This window comes from Asparagus officinalis, unplaced genomic scaffold, assembly GCF_001876935.1.
Source record: "Asparagus officinalis unplaced genomic scaffold, Aspof.V1 AsparagusV1_Un74, whole genome shotgun sequence".
In the NCBI taxonomy this organism is placed as follows: Eukaryota; Viridiplantae; Streptophyta; class Magnoliopsida; order Asparagales; family Asparagaceae; genus Asparagus; species Asparagus officinalis.
The window spans coordinates 136,989-163,069 of NW_017972340.1; the positions used below are offsets into that span (position 1 = coordinate 136,989).

General features: G+C 36.9%; 1 protein-coding gene across 2 annotated transcripts in view; it reads left to right on the forward strand.

Moving 5' to 3' along the window:
- Window positions 1-578: 578 nt before the first annotated feature.
- The window catches only part of LOC109827174 (prolycopene isomerase, chloroplastic), a 31,426-nt gene continuing 5,923 nt past the window's right edge, over window positions 579-26,081 (forward strand). For both annotated transcript variants that reach the window (XM_020394141.1, XM_020394140.1), the window contains exons 1-4: window positions 579-705; window positions 14,536-14,646; window positions 15,373-15,426; window positions 16,023-16,310. In XM_020394141.1, coding sequence (XP_020249730.1) covers window positions 14,587-14,646; window positions 15,373-15,426; window positions 16,023-16,310 — 402 coding nt within the window. In that variant the 5' untranslated portion in view covers window positions 579-705; window positions 14,536-14,586. The remainder of the gene's footprint in view (window positions 706-14,535; window positions 14,647-15,372; window positions 15,427-16,022; window positions 16,311-26,081) is intronic.

Here is a 26,081-nt window from a genome sequence, read left to right on the forward strand (position 1 = left end):
ATTGGTAAATGGTTTAGGGGTTCAAACTTCAAATTACTCCATGAATATATGTTTAAACAAATAATCATCATATTTTCTTGCATGTGAGGACGGTTACACATTGTTTGGAGAACTTGGTTTATTTGTTCCATACTTGGATCAAAAATTATGAAGGTAACCACTTCTCCCCTATACAACTCTTCAGTTTTATTAGCTAGCAGGTTTACACTTTAGATAATTGGATTTTCATCATTAGAAAGCATCGTTGTGTCTTCAAATAATAATGATGTCACTCAAAAGACGAGCAAACCAGTCCCTTGGATCTAGTTTAAATGCTTGGTACCAAAGAACATTTTTCAGGTTATTCTCAATGAAAGAAACTAAACAAAAAGAAGAAGAATACATACTACACTGAGCTTCTTTCTGTCTTAAGCATGTATAGTTTCATTATTATAAACCTTTACAGGGGTACTACTAGTCTGACTATGATTAAAATGTCCAGGGAAGGCAGAAGCAGATGTTATTGTTATTGGGAGTGGTATAGGTGGACTGTGTTGTGCTGGACTTTTAGCTAGATACAAGCAAGATGTTCTTGTCCTAGAAAGTCATGATCTTCCTGGTGGTGCTGCACATTCATTTGACGTAAAGGGTTTCAAATTTGACTCGGGACCGTCTTTATTCTCTGGATTTCAGTCAAGAGGCCTTCAAGCAAATCCTCTTGCACAGGTGAAATTCTTGAGTTTTATGTATATCAATTGTCATAAGTAGATAGGGACATCAAGTAAACCAAAACAGGGGACTGTCAATCAAATTGTATCTGCAAAGTGCCTAGTCTTGAGTCACACACACACTTGCGCACACGAAGTGGGTGCATGTGTGACTACGTGGGTGTGGAGTGCCACTCTTTGTTAACCATTGAAGTATAATTATTATTTAAGAACTAAATTAAGTGGTAAAACAGCTGCTAGGATTTTCTTTAATCATTTTGCTTTTGTGGCAAATATATAGGCAGAGTTATAAGATGATTCTACTTTAACCCATGAGAAGAAAAAAGTCATTCAAGGATGGCTCCTCAATCCTTTCATAATTATAATTGTATTAGACTTCATAGCCGTTGATGGCAGACATGGGTGACATGTAAAAAGATAATGTATCTCTGAATGTGCACGCTCACGAGTGTGTTTGTGTGGCTTCTTTCAGAAGTATCTGGCATGCAACCATTTCACTTCGAATTGGAAAATGCACACTGCAAGCTAAAATCCACATAAGCTTGACATGATCATGACAATCTAGAAATAAAATTTTCAAGTGTCTTTAACAAGGTTTTCCTATGCATCATGACATCAAAAACCTAATGTTTTAAAACATTGTGAAATTGTTTAATTTATGATCATTTTAAATGCATGGGTAAAACTTGTCAAAAGTTCGTGAATTTTGTTCTGTAGGATTTATGGTTATGAGCTAGCAACTCATTTTGTTAAATAAGCTACCATGAGATAAATGGTAGGCAAAATCTGCAAGCGCACAGACTCGTTGTAGCTATCAAGGTCGATCCCACAGGGACTAGGGGTTAATTATCAAATTTCACGTTATTCGACTAGCTAAACTAATGAGTAAATTAGAAGAGATGAAAATTAAAAGAAATAAAATAATAACTAATCAGGTGGAATTCAATATAATGAAGAGACAGAATTTGGTAGGCAAAATCTGCAAGCGCACAGACTCGTTGTAGCTATCAAGGTCGATCCCACAGGGACTAGGGGTTAATTATCAAATTTCACGTTATTCGACTAGCTAAACTAATGAGTAAATTAGAAGAGATGAAAATTAAAAGAAATAAAATAATAACTAATCAGATGGAATTCAATATAATGAAGAGCCAGGATTGAGTTATCACCATAACTTCGATGCTCAATGATGAATTATTTCAGTTCTCGGTGTTGGTTTAAACTAAAAAGGGTGAATTAACCTAAATTAATCTAAAGCCTCTTTTAAGGTCTAAAAATCGTGCCTAATTAATCTCAATTAACCTACTTTCGTGGAATCAAGATTAAATTAAACTCATTAAGCTTCATGCTAATCCAAATCAAATCCCCAAGGAATCTAGCCTACTTTCGTGGTTCGAGCTCCCTGCTTAATTTCTAGATATCCGGTATTAATCTTCACCTTTCAGTCCTTCAATTAATTACCTATGATTGCTAATACGGTGATCAAGGAAATCAACAAAATTAAAACACTAGAAATCAAGTTTAAAGATTTAAACTTTCACCAAGAACCTATATCAATTCATCATCAATCACCAAAAAGTTGGGTTTTTTCCCAATCCTAGACAAGAAATCTACTCACACATGATTGAGATAAGAGAATACATCAAATAATTATGCAAATCAATCATAAGAAAAAATAAATCAAAGAGAGGAAAGAATTAACCCGTCTTTCAATTAAAATCTCCAAAATTAAAACTTGCAATCCAATCTTGTACAAGAAATTAATGCCTTTCTTCAATGCTTGAACTCTAAAATAATTGCTAATTGATGGCTAAGAGAACATAACAAAAGATATCCAAACCCTAAGCCAAAATATCTATTTATATGTCCCTAAAAAATCTGAAAAAAGATAAGGTCCGCACCATGGGTGTGGCGCGCACTACACCAGGGTGTGGTGGAATCTGTTTTTGCTGATTTTGTACTTGTTTGTTCAGTTTTCGATATTTCGGCTATAACTTTTGCGTCCGACCTCGGAATGAGGTGATTCAAGTTGCATTGGAAACATGTTGAAGAGATCTATAACTTTTATCTTTTTAGTTTTTTTGAATTCAAATTGCATCATGGTCGAAATTCCAGTTCTTCATACTCGTGCATCCATTTTCTTCACGAACCATGCATTCGAAATCTTGTTGTTGCTTCAAACTCTTGTTTAACTTCCAACGATCATTAAATCTTTCAATCTTGAGCCAATACCTACATATAAGAACACAAACAACAGCAGTATCCTCGATCTAAACACGAAATATGCATTAAACACTCGTAAATCATGCTTGAAACACACTAAGATAATGTATATTTTACGTGTTTATCAACTCCCCCAAGCTTAGACTTTTGCTTATCCTCAAGCAAATAAACAATAAAAATTAGGAGTGAAAGCCTAATAGAGTAGGGATCACCCCCTCATCAATCCTTTAACCAATATCAAATATATCACAAGACAAATACGTTTCATCGGGACTTAACAAAGTAATTTTTAAAACTCTCAACAAATCACATTTTAAACTTTATTTACGATCACAAGCGTCACAAGTCAAGGATAGCCATCCTATCCAATTCTCAAGTCAGAGTAGAAAAAAGAAATTCATGTAACTAGCTTCAATCCCCAAGTACTAAAATTGAGACCTTCAGGTAGTTAAATTGGTAGACCTCACTTTAGGATAAGTGGACTCTCAATCTCTCATGTGTTTAAGGATGGGATTGTATCGCTCAAAATTCTTCCGAATGGAATGTATTCAATCCATAAGCTTGCATTTCATCTCAATTCTCCACCACTTCGAAAACTAATGCATGCAACAAAATCATGAGGTCTTTTATTTGGTTGTAATGGGGGCTAGGGTCAAAAGGGTAGGATAGATATTTGGGATTGGTTGAAAGCCTATCACTAGTGGAGCGATAATTAAAAAAGATTAGATCTCAAAGTAAGATCAATGACATCCACACAAACTCCATCATCTATCAAAGAACTTCTTTCAACTACTCCTTTTAGTATGCCATAATGAATTCTTTCGACACCCGCAATTACATTCACCATAAAGAGGAAACTTTATTCATTTTTTTTTCTGAATTCAATTTGTTTTTGTTTTTGCTTTTTTTGAAAGAATTATGAAAAGGAAGCAAACACCTACTTTCACACCCCCAAGCTTACACCACATTACTCACATAACCCATAATTATGAAAAGGAAGCAAACACCTACTTTCACACCCCCAAGCTTACACCACATTACTCACATAACCCATTATATCATAAAATGTGCTCCACTAGCTTGTCACACCCCCAAGCTTACACCACATTACTCACATAACCCATTATATCATAAAATGTGCTCCACTAGCTTGGGCAATGGGTAAGGAATAGAATCGGGTTTTGAAGGTTACATATGTGGGTTTAATCAACAAAAATTAGGCTCATAGGATCAATGGGGCTAATCAAAGGGAACAATAGTGCATGGTAGGCTATTTGGCTAATGTGGACTATAAACAAAAATATGTCTCAATCACCTTTTATGCATACAAAAGTTATATGTGGCCTTGAATAGATTCAATGCAACTTCTAGTATCCTACACCATTGGAGAATATCACACAAGAAAAGAAAATAATGATTGGATATGTAATGCATCCAATTTCAGACTCAAGATCTCACCGGTTTTATTTGTCTACCAAATTTAATTTCCCTCTTGTCTTAATAGAGTAATAGTTATGATGCTAGCCACATAAATGCTAAATCCTATAAGATAAGAGAACATTCAAGTCTGGTTCTCCCATATTGTTAACTTGTAATCAAAAGCCTTTGAGAATCAGTTGAAAGATGGTATAAGAAGTTACCAAGTCCCGACTAATGAGCATCTATCTAGTTCAATGATCGATAAAGGTTAATGATTCATGTCATCATCAGGAGATCATTTCCCTATTTTGTTTTTTTTTAAGGAGAAACAAAGCAAAAGAAAAACTAAAATAAAAGAAAAATAGGCAATTATAGACAGGCAACCAATGAATGAACAACCCACATCCCCAAGCTTAAGATCTACATTGTCCTCAATGTAATAAGATAGAAATTAGTGCAAGGGTGCAGAGGACATACCAACTCACTGGTCAGAAGGAGGCGGTGCGAAGGCATCCTGTTAGAGCTGCCGCTCGTGAAAAGACTACATCATGTAGTGTATAGAGTCTAGTAGTTATCCTTGACGTTGTTGCTCTTGCTCGATGGCACCTACACGGTTAGTAAGGGAGGCAAGAGAAATATGTATAGCTGATAATTTCGCTGACCAATCAGGGTGATGGAAAGAGCTAGTTCCCCTGGTAGGCCCAGCCTGAATAGGGATCAGGGGTACCGTGTCAGCATCCTCAGCTGGTACAACATCGTGACCATCACAATTCACAAAATCAGATGTGAGGTAGGACCAATTGGCGTGAACATGGATGGTCATGCGATCAGGATCAGGGAGTGGGAAAAGATAATTGTCCTGAAAACATAACCATAACCTATTGCCTTTATTACTAATCAATTTCATATGTAGACAAACATCGAGGTTAATGGACGCACTAGGGCTTAATGGATGAAGACCCTCTACAAGCTCCCCTAAACTCATCCTGTAAGCTAAAGTGGTAATCAAGTCACCTAACACAATTTTCCCACTCGTTGCTCTCGCTGCACGACACATATGATGAATCATAAAAGCTCCTGTATCAACCTTATGTCCCTCAACCATGGCACATAAAAGGTATAGCTCTCTCTGACACATGACTCCATCACTCTCGCCTCGACCAAAAATGGTGAAAGCCATGAACCTCTGTAAATATCTAAAACATGGGTTATAAACATCAGAGGCTCGTGACAAAGAGGGATCATAGGTTCTTTGAGTGGTAGAGCGTGCGATAGAAATCCAAAAGGGGGTCAAGTTAAAAATTTTAGGAACAATTCTAGCCCCACCCTCCGGAAAACCAAATATCAGGTTTAATTGTGCTAATGTAAGTGTGTGAGACTGGTTAAATAGCCTGAAAGTGATTTTCCCTTCCTTTACGCCCTCACCATTAAATAAAACAGCATCAAGAGAGCTCAAAAATTCGAGAGTAATACGCTCATACGTGGGATGTTTAGCCTCTACAAAATTTAACCAATCAACCCGTCTTAGGAGGTATGAAACATCATCCCACAGTCCTAACTCACGCAAACAATTTTCATCCAAGTAGCGGGTACTCAGAATTCCCCGCTTAACCAGTGTATTATACCTAGATTGTTGTTCATTAACAAATTCTATACTATGAGGGTTTTGGGGAGGGGGAGAGTTACCTTTGTGTCGTCGCGCTGTAGAAGTTGAGGCTCCCTGACTAGGCCGTCCGCGCTTAGGTCCTATTTAGGCTCTCGAACGGGAATTAACAGCAGGTGTTGAAAGCAGCCGCTGGCTGTTGTGCGGCGAAATCAAAACAGGAGTGGCATGAGAGGAGAGAGTGGCCAGCGGTGTTGTTTGAAGAGATGAGGCGACGGTAGTTATGGAGCAGTGGGATGATCGCGGTGGTGGTAGGACGATTGAGGGCGACGGCTGCGTGTTGGCAGGGCGGCGGTGGGTGGTATTTGGTCGGAGATGGTGTTGGATGGGGCGGTCGGTCCGAATTGGGAAGGAGAGGACGGCGGTCGGCCGACTTGTGGTCGAAAGATGGCATGCGGCTGGTCTGATGCTGATCCGGCGTGCGAATGGACGAAAAGGCAGATGAAGATGGCTAGCAGTGGTATTGAAATAGACGATGAGGCTGTCGACGAGATGGGAAACGCGCGGTTGCAATTAGATCTGGGTCGAGGAGAATAAGAGGCGCCGACGATCTGCGCCGCGGTCCGTGGTTAGAAGAGAGAGAGGCGCGATGTTGGGTTGCAGGTCAGAGAATTGAAAGTGGGGCTGTGGTTTGGAACGAAAGAGAAGGGGAGGGGTTTGGGTGCTGTTAAAAAAATCTTTTTTTTTATTTGAGCCGTGGGTGTGGCACATGGGTGTGGTGGCCTCTGAAAATTCTCCTGTAGACCATGGGCGTGGTGTACACCACCCTTGGGTATGGTAGGCTCTGAAAATTTTCTTCCTGTGGACCATGGGGGTGGTGTACACCAACCCTAGGTGTGGTAGGCTCTGAAATTTTTCTTCCTGTGGACCATGGGGGTGGTGTATACCACCCCTGGGTGTGGTAGAGTCTGCCATCCCATTTTAACTCATTTTTCTGTATTTTTTTTATCATTCCTTAGTTAATGCCATGTCTTCCTTTTTTCAAAACTACATGATCGAAAATAGTATAAGTTAAATTTGTGCCGATCTAATTGCCTAAAAAATAAAATAAAATAAAAATAAAAATAAAATAGAATGAAATAAAATAAGAGAAAATAAAAGAATGAGAATGGATGAAAACTTGGGTTGCCTCCCAAGAAGCGCTCGTTTATGGTCATGAGCTCGACCCTTTTTTTTTCGCTCAATTCTCCGACGAAGGGGGATCTGAAAGGGTATACATAACCCCTTTCTCGTTTTGTTCCCCTACAATGTAGTGCTTCAATCGTGCCCATTCACCTTGAAAGATCTCGTTGTTTCATTTCAAACCTCAACAACTCCACTAGGAAAGACATCGCGGATTTGAAACGGTCCGGACCACCTTGACTTGAGCTTGCCCGGAAAAAGCTTCAAACGAGAGTTGAAAAGCAGCACTGTATCTCCTTGATTAAACTCTCTTCGAATGATATTCTTATCGTGCCATCGTTTAGTCTTTTCTTTATAAATGCGAGCATTCTTATAGGACTCTAATCGTAGTTCATCTAGCTCATGAAGTTGAAGCTTTCTTTTCTCACCTGCGGTCTTTATATCGAAATTGAGCAACTTGATAGCCCAATACGTCTTGTGCTCTAACTCAACTAGGAGATGACATGATTTGCCATACACCAACTTGAACGGTATCATACTTATGGGTGTTTTGTAGGCAGTTCGATAGGTCCATAAAGCATCCAAGAGTTTCATAGACCAGTCCTTTCTCGAACGATTAACTGTTTTCTCCAAGATACTCTTGATTTCTCGATTCGTAACCTCCACTTGACCACTAGTTTGAGGATGGTATGGCGTGGCAACCTTATGAGTGACCCTATATTGTCTTAAGAGAGCTTCGAATTTTCTTTCTATGAAGTGTGAACCGCCATCACTGATTACCGTCCGTGGCACTCCAAACCTTGGAAAAATAACGTTCTTGAATAGTTTCACAACCACTTTAGCATCGTTGGCGGGAGACGCTATCGCTTCTACCCATTTGGAGACGTAATCCACCGCCACTAAGATGAACTTGTTATTATACGATGACGGAAACGGTCCCATGAAATCTATGCCCCACACATCAAAGACCTCAATTTCCAAGATGGAGTGTAAAGGCATCTCATGTCACTTCGAAATGTTCCCGGTCCTCTGACAACTATCACAAGATTTCACAAACTGATTTGCATCTCGGAAAAGACTCGGCCAATAAAAACCTGATTGTAGAACTTTTGCAGCTGTCTTTGAAGTGCTTGCATGTTCTCCGTAAGAAGATGAATGGCAATGATGGAGAATACTTGTAACCTCATCTTCAGGAACGCACCTTCTAAACATCCCATCAACACACCGTTTGTATAGAAACGGTTCATCCCAAAAATAATACTTCAAGTCAGCAAAGAACTTCTTCTGTTGATAGCTCAGATCTAGAGGCAAAAGTCCACACACTATGTAGTTGACGAAGTCCGCATACCATGGTGCATCCAATCTTTCTATGGCTAACAATTGATCATCTGGGAAAGATTCGTCGATCGGTAGTTCATCCTCCTCCCTATCATGTGATTCTGGTTTCATCCTCGACAAATGGTCTGCCACCAAATTTTCTGTCCCTTTCTTATCCTTTATCTCTAGGTCAAATTCTTACAAAAGTAATATCCATCGAATCAACCTAGACTTGGCATCTTGCTTGCTCAAAAGATATTTTATGGCGGAATGATCGGTATAAACGATGACTTTGGACCCCACTAAGTAAGACCTGAACTTGTCAAAGGCGAAAACAACTACTAATAACTCCTTTTCAGTGGTAGCATAGTTAACTTGGGCCTCATCAAGAGTGTGACTAACATAATAAATTGCATGAACTATCTTGTCCTTTCTTTGACCCAACACAGCACCAACCACATAATCACTTGCATCAGTCATGACTTCAAATGGGATATTCCAATCCGACGGTTGCATAATAGGAGCTGTTATCAATGCTTTCTTCAACCTACAAAAAGCATCAAGACATTCATCAGTGAAATCATAGGGAGCATCTTTAAGAAGAAGTTTAGTTAAGGGTTTTGTAATTTTCGAAAAGTCTTTGATGAAACGCCGATAGAAACCGGCATGTCTCAAAAAACTTCTTACTCCTCTAACCGACGTTGGTGGCGGTAATTTTTCAATGATTTCCACTTTTGCACGATCAACTTTAATTCCTTGCTCGGACACCTTGTGTCCTAGAACTATTCCATCCCTTACCATAAAATGGCATGTCTCCTAATTTAAGACTAAATTAACTTCTTCGCAACGCTACAAAACTTGAGACAAGTTAGCTAAGCAACCATCAAAAGTAGTCCCGTACACGGAGAAGTCATCCATAAACACGTCCATAATGTCTTCTATAAAATCAGAGAAAATAGTCATCATACAGCGTTGAAAAATGGCAGGGGCATTACAAAGACCGAAAGACATGCGTCTATAAGTAAAGGTCCCATAAGGACAAGTAAAAGTGGTCTTTTCTTGGTCACTAGGATGAATAGGGATTTGGAAAAATCCCGAATAGCCATCTAAATAACAAAAATAGGAATACCTTGCCAACCTTTCCAACATCTGGTCTATAAAGGGAAGTGGAAAATGATCTTTTCGGGTTGCCTTGTTCAACTTTCTATAATCAATGCACATCCTCTAACCCGTAACCGTCCTAGTAGGGATAAGTTCATTATTCGCATTCTTGACTACGGTCACACCCCTTTTTTTAAGAACCACATGGACCGGACTAACTCATTCACTATCAGAAATAGGGTAGATTACCCCAGCATCTAGTAACTTAAGCACCTCTTTTTTAACCACTTCTTTCATGTTAGGATTTAATCTACGTTGGTGCTCTATAGAGGGTTTATGATCATCTTCCAAGAGAATTCTATGCATGCAAATCGATGGGTTGATTCCTTTAATGTCGTCCATGGTGTACCCTATGACCTTGCGATGCACCCTAAGTGTTCTAAGCAACTTATCAGTTTCATTTTCATTCAGACATGCATTCACAATCACAGGATAAGTGGAGTTAGGGCCAAGAAATTCATACCTTAAAGATGAAGGGAGAGGTTTTAATTCTACCTTTGGTGTTTTATCCTCTTCACAAGTAGAAACTTTTGGCTCTAACTTCAGACTTTCAAACTTTGCATTCCGAAATGGAGTAGATGATGTTGATTCTAAAGATTGAGCATATGCGGCTACCTCGGGGTCTTCATCATTTGTTGAAGCTTCGCTTACCAAACACTTCTCAAGTGGATCAGCTGAGTAATGATTTGCAAGTTGCTCATGTGTACATTTGTCAATCACGTTGACCCTGTAACAAATTTTATCAGTTAGAGAGAGTTTCATAGTATTGCTTAAATCAAATTCTACCGTCTCCCCTCTAATATTTAGAGAGAGCCTTCCATTTTTAACATCAATTATAGCACCTGCAGTAGCAAGGAAGGGTCTTCCTAAAATAATTGGAATGTTAGAATCTTCTTCTATTTCTAAGATAACGAAATCGACCGGGATAAAGAACTTACCGACCTGGATAGGTACATCTTCAAGTATACCTACCGGATATTTTACCGATCGATCCGCCAATTAGAGTGATATCGTGGTTGGCTTCAAATCACCTATGCCAAGCTTCCTACAAATAGACATCGGCATCAAACTTACATTTGCACCTAAATCACACAAAACACGGTTAATAGAGACATTGCCAATAACACAAGGAATAGAAAATGAACCTGGATCCTTAAGCTTAGGAGGCAGCTTATTCTGGATGATAACACTACACTCCTCAGTAAGGACCACAGTCTCGTATTCTTCCAACTTTCTTTCATTGGATAGGATCTCTTTTAAGAACTTAGCATAGGAAGGCATTTGAGAGATAGCTTCAGTGAACGGGATATTGATGTGCAACTTTTTCAAAATCTCCAAAAAATTTCCGAACTGTTTTTCTAACTTAGTCTTAACTAACCTTTGGAGAAAGGGTAGAGGAGGCTTGTAAGGAGCGGGGACCACATATTTTTCAACTTTTTCTTCTTCCTGCATCTGGGTCTCATTATCCACATCTATCACAATTTTACTTTTCTCTTCATGATGACCATCTTTCCCATCATTTTCCTTCCTTCATCTTAGATCCCTCATATTATTTTCCACTCCTAAGGGTTATAGCATTCACATGATCTCTGGGATTCGTCTCAGGTTGTCCAGATAGCATGCCTGAAGGCCTAGAGGAAGAGCTAGCATTTTGCGCCAATTGAGTGATTTGTGTCTCTAGCATCTTGTTATGCGTAGCTAAGGAATTCATCTTAGAGGCCAATTGTTTTACTACCTCATTCGTGGTTTGTTGTTGTTTAAACTCTTCATTCAATTTCGACTGAGTCATCACAAACATTTCCATCATATTTTTTAAATTAGACCTTTGGGGAGGGAGATTAGATTGAGGAGCACGAAAACAAGGTGGACCAAAATTAGATGCGGGCATGGAATTTCCAGGTGGGTTTCTATAAGAAAAATTAGGATAATTCCTCCACCCCGGATTATAAGTGTTGGAGAAAGGGTCTCCCTTCTGATTAAAGTTATTAACATAGTTAACATGTTCATTATCAGAAGTATTAAGGGATGAGGGGTTTTCTAATTGACATTCAAGTGCAGAATGACTCACATGACCACATATCTCACATGCAATTGAAGTAGACGCCACAGAATTAATACTCAAGCTTTCAACCTTTTTAAATAAAGCATCAACTTTAGAGGATATATGATCTAAAGCATCTATTTCGTACTTGCCGCCTTTTGATGTCTAAGCCCGCTCGTTCACCCATTGATAGTGATTTTGAGCCATGTCTTCAATGAGAGTGTATGCCTCATCTATTGTTTTGTTCATCAAAGTTCATCCTGCAGCAGCATCAACAGTCATCCGAGTGTTGTAAGTGAGCCCATTGTAGAAGGTGTGAACAATTAACCACTTCTCCAGTCCATGGTGAGGGCACATCCTCAATAATTCCTTGTAGCGTTCCCAAGCTTCATAGAGTGACTCTCCTTCCTTCTGTACAAAGCTTGTGATCCGGTTCCTCATCTGTGCTGTTTTACTTGGGGGAAAATACTTTGCAAGAAATGCCTTGGACAACTGATCCCAAGTGGTGATGGACCCAGCGGGCAATGAGTGCAACCAAGCCCTAGCCTTGTCCTTTAAAGAGAACGGAAATAATCTGAGTCGAATAGCATCATTGGTCACTCCATTAAGCTTCAAAGTGTCGCAATACTCTAAGAAAATTGACAGGTGGAGATTCGGGTCTTCAGTAGCACCTCCTCCAAACTGATTTTGCTGAACCATTGAGAGCAGTGATGGTTTTAGCTCAAAATTATTAGCTTCAACAGTGGGCCTTGTAATACTTGAATGCGTGCCTTGAGCATTTGGGACAGCGAAATCCTTAAGAAGCTGATTTTGATCGCCCATTGTAGCTTGTTCTGTGTTCCTTTGCTCTCGTATATACCTTCTTATCTCTGCAAGAGTCACTGATAGTTCAGGATTATTTTCGTTGTGTACTTCTATTTGATGCCCTTGCATAAAAGAAAGTGAGTAACGAAGAGAATAAAAAAAAAATCTAGTCTAGTTTAATAACGTAAGTACTTAATATTAACACCGTAGTCCCTGATAACAGCGCCAAAAACTTGGTAGGCAAAATCTGCAAGCCACAGACTCGTTGTAGCTATCAAGGTCGATCCCACAGGGACTAGGGGTTAATTATCAAATTTCACGTTATTCGACTAGCTAAACTAATGAGTAAATTAGAAGAGATGAAAATTAAAAGAAATAAAATAATAACTAATCAGGTGGAATTCAATATAATGAAGAGACAGAATTTGGTAGGCAAAATCTGCAAGCGTACAGACTCGTTGTAGCTATCAAGGTCGATCCCACAGGGACTAGGGGTTAATTACCAAATTTCACGTTATTGCTATCAAGGTCGATCCCACAGGGACTAGGGGTTAATTACCAAATTTCACGTTATTCGACTAGCTAAACTAATGAGTAAATTAGAAGAGATGAAAATTAAAAGAAATAAAATAATAACTAATCAGGTGGAATTCAATATAATGAAGAGCCAGGATTGAGTTATCACCACAACTTCGATGCTCAATGATGAATTATTTCAGTTTTCGGTGTTGGTTTAAACTAAAAAGGGTGAATTAACCTAAATTAATCTAAAGCCTCTTTCAAGGTCAAAAAATCGTGCCTAATTAATCTCAATTAACCTTCTTTCATGGAATCAAGATTAAATTAAACTCATTAAGCTTCATGCTAATCCAAATCAAATCCTCAAGGAATCTAGCCTACTTTCGTGGTTCTAGCTCCCTGCTTAATTTCTAGAGATCCGGTATTAATCTTCACCTTTCAGTCCTTCAATTAATTACCTATGATTGCTAATACGGTGATCAAGCGAATCAACAAAATTAAAACACTAGAAATCAAGTTCAAAGATTTAAACTTTCACCAAGAACCTATATCAATTCATCATCAATCACCAAAAAGTTGGGTTCTTTCCCAATCCTAGACAAGAAATCTACTCACACATGATTGGGATAAGAGAATACATCAAATAATTATGCAAATCAATCATAAGAAGAAATAAATCAAAGAGAGGAAAGAATTAACCCGTCTTTCAATTGAAATCTCCAAAATCAAAACTTGCAATCCAATCTTGTACAAGAAATTAGTGTCTTTCTTCAATGCTTGAACTCTAAAATAATTGCTAATTGATGGCTAAGAGAACATAACAAAAGATATCCAAACCCTAAGCCAAAATATCTATTTATATGTCCCTAAAAAATCTGGAAAAAGATAAGGTCCGCGCCATGGGTGTGGTGCGCACCATACCAGGGTGTGGTGGAATCTGTTTTTGCTGATTTTGTGCTTGTTTGTTCAGTTTTCAGTATTTCGGCTATAACTTTTGTGTCCGACCTCGGAATGAGATGATTCAAGTTGCATTGGAAACCTGTTGAAGAGATCTACAACTTTTATCTTTTGAGTTTTTCTGAATTCAAATTGCATCATGGTCGAAATTCCAGTTCTTCATACTCGTGCATCCATTTTCTTCACGAACCATGCATTCGAAATCTTGTTGTTGCTTCAAACTCTTGTTTAACTTCCAACGATCATTAAATCTTTCAATCTTGAGCCAATACCTACATATAAGAACACAAACAACAGCAGTATCTTCGATCTAAACACGAAATATGCATTAAATACTCGTAAATCATGCTTGAAACACACTAAGATAATGCATATTTTACGTGTTTATCAATAAATGGTGGTGAAACCCACTCACCCAATATGACTACCAAGGGGTCTCACCATATCACTTCCTTTATATCTTATCACACCTAAAGTTTCTGTATTGGATATTAATTGTGTAGTACCTACATTAGCAATGTATTACTAGGACATAACATCTGGCTTTTTCATAATGATCAAGTTGAATTTAAATATCTGTTGTAACTATTTGCTTCAATTAGGTTCTTGATGCTCTGGGCGAGTCTGTAGAATGTGCATCTTATGACTCATGGATGGTTTATGTGCCTGAAGGTGAGTTCTTATCACGGATCGGCCCCACAGAATTTCTAAAGGTGAGTCCACTAGCACTGTATGATGTTCACCTTGCCTTCAACTTTCAAATGGATTATGTTCCTTCAGCCTTTATTTTTGGGTACCCTACTTAAAAGCTAGCATGAAAGAACAACAACATATTCAATATCGCATTTAGCTTTCATCTAAATTCCTTATTGTACATTATGTGATATGTGAATGTCACTATTTACATGGCTTTATACTTGGCCCAAAAAGAAAGATATTAAAGAGTTACCATTGTTATTTCAATACTCACGGATTACACAAATACCTGGCAATTATATATGAATTAATGTACACATTGACATATAAATATAATATAGGCCAGTACAAGGAATGAAGATTGCCACATGTCTCATAGATGATAATTTGTGGTTTTGAAATAGATTATGTTGTTTTCTTTTCTCTCTATCCATAATCATTCCCAGGATATCACATTGGTTTCATCAGGAAAACAAACCAATTAAGGGGTTACATCCAAGAAAAACACACATTCATGCATCCACTGCTCGCACACACGCGCACACACGCACACGCAGAGACACCCAAGCATGCACACATACATATTTTCTGTAGAAGTTAATAATGCATGAATTTTGGTGGCTGGGCTTGAGTTTTTAATTTATCTGTTGTTGACTCTGTGATCTCTTTTCCTTTATCATTTCTCTTGATTTTTCTTTCATACGCTGATCTCAAGTAGCTATTCACTTAGTTTCTTATTACAGGACCTTGAGAAACATGCAGGGCTTGATGCTGTACATGAATGGAAAAAGCTTCTTGTAAGTGTGAATACTAAATTTCCATTGCAGTTTTTCACTTGCACGTATTGAGGTGAAATTGCCTTGGGTTTATGAGATTTTAAGGCACAACCAATATGGTGTTCCTTATTGCTAATGGCCTACTATACTGAAGGCAAATTTCTCTCTGTACGTACTTTTGGTAACCAGACACTTGGCACAAATTAAGAGGGTTGATGTCAGGTTGAGGGCTAATCAAAAAGTTATTGTGTAAAATTCTGTATGAAACCTTCTCAATGCTACTGGATTTGTTCACCCTAGACAACTGCATTTTTGTGCTAAATCTTTGATGATCTTTGATTATCCTGATATATGGAGTTTGATTCATTACCATTTATGAGAAATTTTTACCTTCATATTTTCTTTCTTTTCTTTGTGAAATAGTAGGCTTACACAGACTCACACATACATACACCCCAGAAACACACACAGACCAGAAGCACACACGGAGAAGATATAGGTTTCATGGACCTTTGAGAATTTATTAGCAATTCTTCTGCATTGTCATTTGACATTTTATTTCTGCATATAATAATTTGTTTGGTTAGTTTTCTAATGAATATTTAACTCATCCACAGGATGCAGTACTCCCATTGTCTGCTGCTGCAATGGCACTTCCCCCTATTTCTATTCGAGGAGATTTGGGCATTCTCTCGACAGCTGCAGCTAGATATGCTCCATCTCTATTTAAATCCTTCATTCAAATGGGACCTCAAGGAGCTCTAGGTGCTACTAAGCTCTTGAGACCTTTCTCCGAGATTGTCGATTCTCTTGAGCTCAAAGACCCTTTTGTTCGCAATTGGGTGGATCTGTTATGCTTTCTACTTGCAGGGGTGAAATCTGATGGCACCCTCTCGGCTGAAATCGTGAGTTCCAATAATGTCTGCCATCTTTTTAGATCTTTGAGCTTATTATTTTCTTCATATTATTTGCTTGCAAGACGTCAAAGGGAGCTTCTTTTCCTTATACATAATGGATTCAACATCTTGAACAGCACAATTAATGGGCATAAGGCAGAAGTACAAGAATTACAAGATCACAAGGAAAATATTCATGAACATTTACTCTTAAATTTAACTGTCATTATCATCCTTTATAGCTTTTATGATTAGTTATTTTCATAAATCCACATATCAAGTTCAACACAATGAAAATATTTCCTATGTGATTAAAATTATAATTTTGAACATATTGCTAATATTGAAATAGCTGTGAGTGGTATTCTGTGTTTAGGGATGTAATCGTGCATTTATAGTGAGAATTCGATTTTGATGCTTATTAAGTAGAGGATTAAAGATAATTTTAATCATACTCGCATCTTAAGTTCACCACTCATCAATGACATTAACTTTCTGATAAAATTATTATCCCTCAGGAAGTTTCAGTCACAACAAATTTTTCTTAAAATTTATACATTCTTCCTGAGTCCATGACCACAATAAATTTGTCAGAGGAAATTGTCGTTTGGCTAATGCAGAAGTCACTGGTTTGTGGCATAGCTATAGATTGAACAGGTGGAGGGAAGCGGTTCAAGTTTTCCCTTCACATTCAGGAGAAGGATGCAGAATGCAGAATGCAAGATTTAATTGGTCACTGTCAAACACATCCTTTCTAATGATTTTAACGTAAACTTTGTTTGATGTACATTGTTACCTCACTATCTGTTAAGGTTAAGCTTTTGGAAAAAATAGTTGTTTGAAGTGCCATTAGAACATTGGGTTACAATCATCCTGGCTTCAAAAATCTGCGAAACTTTTTAGTTACGCTTATCACTCCCTATTTATTATGTCTTTTCAAATTAACCATGCTTGTGCTCGAGTCATCCCACAGGATTCAATGGCTGACTCAGAGAGGAGTCTAAACGTTAAAGTTTGTTTTTATTATTACACTGCTAAACTGACGACCCATCATCTAAGACTTGGGATAAAGTGGTTAAAGGACAATTTTTGTGTTCAAACGTATCTATGTAATACCAATGCAGAACTTGTCATTTATACTTTTCTGCATGTAACCAAGTATAACTCAATCAACTGAATGACAATGCAGAACTTGTCATTTATACTTTTCTGCATGTAACCAAGTATAACTCAATCAACTGAATGACATTGTTGTGATTGACCCTAATCATTACGATTTAGTGTGGAACCTTTATGGTGAATATAAAACAACAAAAGCAACAAAGGAAAACAATCACAGCAAACATTAGATTGTATGTGGTTCGACGGTGTGCCTACATCCATGAAAGAAAGGGGAGAGATCCTTTACTATCTTTAAGAAGATTATAGTACATATTGACGGCCAAGAAATGGCTAGGAGTCATCATTTTTGTTATTTAAGATCAATTGTTTGGAGTTCTATGTGATTGTAGCATATGCCTAAAATTTGAAGAAAAAGTTGTTTAAGACAAGTACAAGTCTCACAATGCTTTATGGATGAGAATGTTGGGCAACTAAAGAACAACATATGCAGAAAATGAATATATCAGAAATGAAAATGTTACAATGGATAAGTGGATATGTGTTTAAGGGATACAATAAGAAATGAGCATATTCAAAGAAAGTTTAGAGGTTGCTTCTATAGAGGATAAAATTGGCGAGAATCGTTTGAGATGGTTTAGTCTTATGCTACATACTCCTATAGATGCACCAAATAGGAGTGACAATAAGGTTATAATTGAGAGAGAGAGAGACGATGTGACACCTCCAAAATGTGTAGCTTATTTTGAGATGCATGGCGACGGCAACATGTGCGAAAAGTACATGCTAAGCCTGCTATGAACTTCTATATCATAATTAAAACTTTCAACAAAGAAACTTTATTGATATATTGAAGTCTCAGAGCAAAAACTATATTGTAACAAGTTCACTAATGAGTCAAAGACTCTTATATTACATAAGCATATCAACATGTCTAAGATAACTATAAACTCAGCGTCAAAGCACTATGTAGAAGATCCTTCTCATGTCTCAAACTCCATGTCATAGATAAATTTGTCTAATAATCATTTGAAAATGAGTGAAAATATTGCAGTGACTTACACTCAGTACGCAGAAAGCTTATCATTAGCGGATCAGACATGTTTAAGAAATTATCAATACTAAATTCAGAAAAGCAATTGTCAAAAAAGAACGATTGAGAAACACATAATATTTCGAATAAGAGGAATTTCCAAGAATAGCATGTGACATTGTTATAAAAGAGTATTCACATATTTAGGAAACAATACAAATGAGCATGGGAACGCGCATCGAATTACTTATAAATTTTATAAATCACACTTTGAAAATTTCCTTAGTTGTCACACTAAGCCTACTAAAATTATAGCTAATAGCATGGGAACGCGCATCGAATTACTATGGGTCGACCCGAGGACAGAATGTATCTAACATTACCATAAGTTACCAGAAGGCCACTTCGCTTTTGCCAAAAAAGGCACTTTAATACTGGTCGGTATATTCAATACCATATGGTAGGCTTAAATAATTCACTTTACTTCATAGTAGACTTTTGAGGATTTTTTGCGTTTAAAAACAATTTACTGGAAAAGACATTTTCAGACGATAAGGGCATGTTTGGTTCGTTTTCTTCATTTTCCAAAACCCATTTTTCTTCACTTTTTTGCATTTCCTTCACTTTCATAGAAAGTATTTTTTATGTTTGTTTCGCCAAAAAATATGGCCTGAAAGTACTTTCCACCACTTTTCTTAGTTTGGTTCAACTTGAAAAAAGAAAAAAACAAATGATGTGTGAATAGATTCCCTCGCTTTCTAGTGTTTGGTTCAAATAGAAAAAAAGAAGAAAGTATGACTATGGTCACCATAGTGTGCTTATCACCCTTTTAGCATAGATTCATTTCCAACATAAATTGAGAGGTGAACATATATCAACCATCACATAAAAATACTTAAAATTTTGAGGGACTAATTTGTAATTTTTAAAAAAAAATTGAAGGTAGTATTTGCAACATATTCAAAGATTTGAGGGGCTAATTCTAAAATCATATAATCATCTCATCTAATGAAGAACCAAAATGCTCAATGAACAATGTTTAATTGAATGTCATAACAACCAATTGATTACAAGGACATCGATCGCCAGCATGTAATATCCAAGACTAGACCACGGCTAAAACCAACTCGAGAGATAGTTGATCTTTTACTCTTTATTCTTTATATAACCCAATTTTTGTTTATTTTGCAAGTAGGAATTATGGAGAGTATTATTTTAATTAAGTGTCAGGTTTCATAATTTCTTTTCCAACCTCCGTATGGTTGTGGTAAATTTTAGTATTTAGAAGATATTAATCATGCTTTTAAGAACTGAAAAGTTCATATATTAATAAGTTCAAAATTGGAAAATGTAGAGGTTCTAGCATGATTTTTCTACAAATAAAAATATCAAGATGGACTGTAAAAACTCTTATTCATTATGTGGAAAATATCTATTCACTATTTATCATTTGAAGAACAAGGAAAACACCACAATAACCATCAATAACCAAATCAAGAAAAATCCTCAATCTTGAACAGACCATAAGACTCAAACTCCCCAAATTCTTATGCCGAACTCATCCAATTGCTTCAAAATCAACTTCGACTTCCCTTTGTGCTTGACCCTTACCAACACAGAACCCATCAATAACCAAATCAAGAACAAATAAATTAAACTGCACAAAATCCCAATCTCTTCAACATCAACCATGATGAAATTGTGATTAAAAATAGAAAATTAAAAAAAATCATCGAAATGAGTACTTGAGGAGTAGTTAGCACCTGGATATGGGCTTTCACGCGAGGAAAAATTGAGATTTGAGGCTGAGTGAGGAGTCAGAGATGTTTCGATGGTTTCTTGAGGGTTTCGATGGAGGCAGAGCTGAGATCAGTCGAGGGTTTGTTGAGGATGACAACGAGTGAACTGAGACAACGAAGGTGGCGAGAAAGGCTGGTGGCGGCGTGGGGAAGAGACAACGGCGTGAGGGGGCGACAGCGGCGTGAAGAGGAGATGAGGAGGCGAAGACACTGTCAAGTCGGCAACGAGAAGCAGGGCGACAGTAGCGGGGATCAAACTGTCAAGCGGCGAGATTTTCTCAGGGAGCGGGAGAGAAATGAGAGGGAGAAGGGGGCAGTGATTGTAAACCTAAGGTGAGAACGTGAGATTTCAGCGGGAATGAAACCGACGCCCCCTTTTCTCCTAAAATCGACCAATTTCAGCGGTTTTAGGAAAGAAAACAACATTCCTTCAAAGTGAGCTAGCAGCCCCCTTTTCCCCAACTTTTATTTTTCTATTTTGACCATCCAAACATCTGAATTTACAGAAAACTGATAATTTTTAGCTCTATTCCTGCCTTCTTCTTCCTCTCTCTAATCTCACTTCCTTTTCATTTTCCTTTTTTTGTAAACTGAAGATTTGGAGATTTTGGGTTTTTTAAAGTTTCTATGGCTTTTGGATTTCTAAACTCTCATATTAATGGTAATTACAACAACACAATAACCCAATTATAACTCTTTACTATCTTCAGTTATGAAACTCTTCATTTTCTTTTTTTTTTATAGAGAACCGATTCTCTACATCCTCCCCACCTTGAATAAAGTTTTATTCTTGAAACTTTATGTACCTTGGTTTTAAAGAGTTGAGGATACTTTTGTCGCATCTACTCTTCAAGCTCCTAAGTTGCTTCTCTATCAGAGTGATTCTTCCATTGAACATTCATGTATTGAATAGTATGTCGCCTAGGTGCTTGTTCCTTTTGATCTACAATGTATTTTATTCGCTCCTCGTATGTTAAGTCTTCCTTCAGGTCAATTAGTTCCAGTTCTATGACTTGATCCAAATCTCGAATGGATTTTCTTAGCATATATACATGAAACACATTGTGAACTCTAGCCAAAGAAAGTGGTAAAGCAAGCCTATAAGCGACTTCACCAACACACTGAAGAATTTCGAACGGTCACACAACTCTTGGACTTAGCTTTCCTTAGATTCCAAATCTCTTCACATCTCTTCTAGAAGACACCTTTAAAAATACATAATTACCTTGAAATTCTAGGTCTCTCTTCCTGCAGTCAGCATAATTGTTCTGTTTGCTTTGTGAATTTCGAATATGCTTTCTTATCAAGTAAATTTTCTTTATAGCTTGTTGCACTAAATCAGGTCCAAGAAATTTTCTTTCTCCAACATCATCCCAGTGTATAGGTGAACACACTTCCTTTATAGAGCCTCATATAGTGTCATCTTAATGCTTGACTAGTAACTATTGTTGTATACAAATTTTGCCAATGATAAATGCTCCTCTCATGATCCTTTCAAATCAAGGATACAACACATTAGCATATCATCCCTTGATTGAATTGTTCTCGCTGATTGACCATCCGTTTGTGGATAATGTGTTGAGCTAAAACAGAGTTCACTCTAAAGAACTTTGTGCACACCTTTTCAATACTCCGATACGAATCTTAAATCCCTATCGGATACTATCTCTACCGGTACACCATGAAGTCTAACTATTTCATCAATATACAACTTTGCAAGCTTGCCTAAGGGAAACTTCATATTGATTGGCAAGAAGTAAGCCGACTTGGTCGTCCACTATAACCTATATAGCTTTGTTACCTCTTGCAAATCTTGGTAATCGTGTGACAATCTATAGTAATTTTCTCCGACTTCTACATTGGTGTATCAAGGTTCTGAGTTGATCCCACTGGTCTCTGATGCTCTGCTTTTACTTGCTGACACACTCTGAAACATATTTGGTAATATATTTCTTCATATTATTCCACTAATATATCTCTTTCAAATATTTGTACATTTTTATTCCATCAGCATGTATTATATAGCCAGAATGATGAACCTCCTTCAATATCTTCTTTTTCAACTCTGAATTATTCGGAACACGAAGTCAATTACCAAACCATAGAGATCTATTATCATGTATCATAAAACCTTGTTGTTTGCTAGCTTCAACTCCCTTCCGAATGTCTTTCAATTCGGAGTCATCTTTTTGAGAAATCTTAATCTCATCAATCAATGCAGGTGACACTTAGATATTAGCTAGTTTATCCGATGATTGTTGATATCGGATCTCAATTCTCAATCGATCCAAATCTTCTAATATATGTATTTCTCGATTAATGGGACAAGCTATATTACTCTTTCGACTAAGGGCATTAGCAACTACATTTGCTTTCCATGGATGATAATTAATACTAACATCATAGATTTTAGGCTAAATGACACTTAAATACCCTAACGTTTCACCATCTTTACACTTAAGTACCCTAAGTCATAAAAAGTAGCATAAAAATACCCTAAGTTATTCACAGTTAGAATTAGGCTAACACCGTTAGTTTTGACGAAAATGCACTCTATTAAAATATTAGTAATAAATTAAAGGGGTAGGTAAAATGGTAATTAAAGCAATAACTAGGGGCAATACAATAATAAAATCCATGTGTATTATGCACATGGGAATATTCCTAAGAATATTCTATTATCTCTTTAACTAAAGGTAGCAATGTGCTACTTTTTAACAACTCAGGGCATTTTTATTCTACTTTTTACGACTAAGGGTTCTTAAGTGTAAAGACGGTGAAACATTAGGGTATTTAAGTGTCATTTAGCCTAGATTTTAAGTAGCTCCAACAATCTCCTTTGCCTCTTATTTAGCTCTTTTCGAGTAAAAATATATTTTAAACTTTTATAATTGTTATAGATCTCATAATGTACTCCGTAGAGATAATATCTCCAAATTTTCAAAGCAAAAATTACCGCCGCCAACTCTACCTCATGTGTAGGATAATTTTGCTCATAAGATTTCAGTTGTCGATAACCATAAGCTATAATTTTTTCATTTTGCAGGATCACACATCCCAAACCTTTATGAGAGGCATCGCTATAAACAGTAAAGTCTTCTCTTGTGATGGGTATATTGAGAACTGGTGCAGATACTAGTCGGTTCTTTAACTCTTAAAAACTCCTTTCGCATTCTTCAGACCAAACAAATTTGATTCCCTTCTAAGTCAAGCAGGTCAAAGCTGACGCAGTACGAGAGAACCCCTCTACGAATCTCCGATGATAACCCGCCATGCTAAGAAAGTTGCGGATCTCATGAACACTTGTTGGTCTTTTCCAATTCACAACTGCTTCAATCTTTGCTAGGTCTATCGAGACTCCATCCTTTGAAATAACATGTCCTAAAAAAGACACATTATCAAACCAAAACCCACACTTCTTAAATTTTGCATAGAGCTTTACCTTCTCAAAACACCAAGCACAAACCGTAGATGTTCCTCATGCTCCTTCTAGTTCTTTGAATATATCAATGTATCATCTATAAATATCACCACAAAATGATTTAAGAAAGATTTGGACGCCCTATTCATGAGGTATATGAAAAATGTAGGTGCATCGTTAACCTAAATGTTTAACACAAGAAATTCATAATGACCATAACGGATACGAAATACAATCTTTGGAATGTCTTCAACCTTAATCTTCAATTAATGATAGCCCGATCGAAGGTCGATCTTGGAAAATACCTAAGCTCCTTGCAATTAGTCGAACAAATCGTCAATCCTTGGTAACGAATATTTATTCTCTATAGTCACATTATTGAGCTCCCGATTATCAATACATAATCGCATGCTACCATTTTTCTTCACAATAACATCGGTATGCCCCAAGGTAAAACACTGGGTCCAATAAACCCCTTATCCAGAAATTTTTACAACCGATCCTTAAGTCCTTTTAGTTCTGCTGGAGCCATTCTATAAGGGACCTTTGAGATCGGACTTGCGTATGGAACTAGTTCAATAGAAAATTATATTTCCCTCTCGGGTGGCATTCCGGGGATATCTTTTGGAAAGACATGAAAATTCAGGCACGATAGGAATTTGATCCAGACTAACTTCTTTCTGGCTCAAGACTTGTACTAATGCTTGAAAATCAATGCACCCACTTTTCAACATGCGATGAGCTTCAATGGCTAATATAATTCGCATAGGCTTTGCACCTTACTGCTCTCAAATCATAACTCCGATTGATCGGGAATTCTAAACACCACTTTTTTCTCTTGACATAAAATAAATGCATGATTTCTAGATAACCAATCCATCTCTGGAATGATATCATAGGTTGCCAGGAAGCCACTTCACTTTTACCAAAAATGCCACGTTAAAACTGATCGGTACATTCAATACCATATGGTAGGCTAAAATAATTCACTTCACTTCATAGCGGACTTCTAAGGATTTTTTGCGTTTAAAAATAATTTACTTGAAAAGACATTATCAGATGACAAAGCACTTCACTTTCAGTATTCTCATTTTTCTCGTATAACAAACTAATCGTTATTTAGAATATTTGAAGAATGAATCAAAGTTTTTGTAAATGCCATTTGAACAAAAATATTTAAAGAAATACTTTATAAGATTTTACCAAAATAAATATCAGATAGGAATTTATCCAAATAGCTTGAGAAATGTCTTTTTGTACATATTACATACACTAAACAAGTTTCATTAAAAATAGTTATAATAATAACTAAAACGTTAACACACTTTATCATATATGCACACAAAATATACATGTCTGATCCATCATTTAAATATACATAAAAAGTTTACTATTTGGACCATACTAATACTTATACATGAATAAATATAGGAAAATAACTTATGACAAGAAATCTACTCACCTTTAGAAATATGACAACACTTTGGAGAACCGTACTTCAAGAACCTATTCTTCAATCAAACCTATAAGCATAAGATATGCATAAATATCTAATACAAAAGATTCGTCTACAAAGTATTTTGGGCATACTACTAAGGTTTGTAGTTTCTAGGATTTTTCGGAAACTTGTTTCTATTCTTTATTTTAGAGAATCTAATTGTAAACTTTATTTAACTAAGGGCTCAAAGAAATCTTTTCATTAAATAAGTTTCATACAGAAACATCTCTTTATAGGTTTTGGACCCAAAACTAATTTTTCATATTTCTAGGGCCTAACAATAATTTTATTTTTCTTCTTCCTTGGGTCAGTTTGTTGTCTACATCTAAACTCAAATGGGTTTAATTAAGACTCGGCGACCTGGGTTACCACCTCCAGCGAGACCCTCAAGGCTTGGCCGAAGGTCATTGGACATTGCCAGAGATGACATCGGTAGTCGAAAATCTCTGCCTTTTATTTTCTATATAAACCAATCTAAGAGAAGAAAAGAAGAAAATCTCTACCTCTTTGAGCTCTATTCCTGCCTTCTTCCTCTCTCTGATCTCGCTTCCTTTTTTTCCCATTTTTTCTTGTAAACTGAAGATTTGGGGATTTTGGGTTTTCTGAAAGTTTCTATGGCTTTTGAATTTCTAAACTCCCATATTAATTGTAATTACAACAACGCAATAACCCAATTATAACTCTTTACTACCTTCAGTTATGAAACTCTTCATTTTCTTTGTTTTTTCCCCTTTGATAAAATTGGTTCTCTACAGACAAACTGGAGCTAGGTGGGCCTAAGAGCACTTGGTTAGCAAATGTTACAAAGTAGGAGGAGATAGTCCTCAACAGAATTCAATGGAAGAGTAGGAGTCCTATAGCCGACCCCAAATATTTTGTGCAAAGGATTTGTGGTTGTGGTTGTACTTTT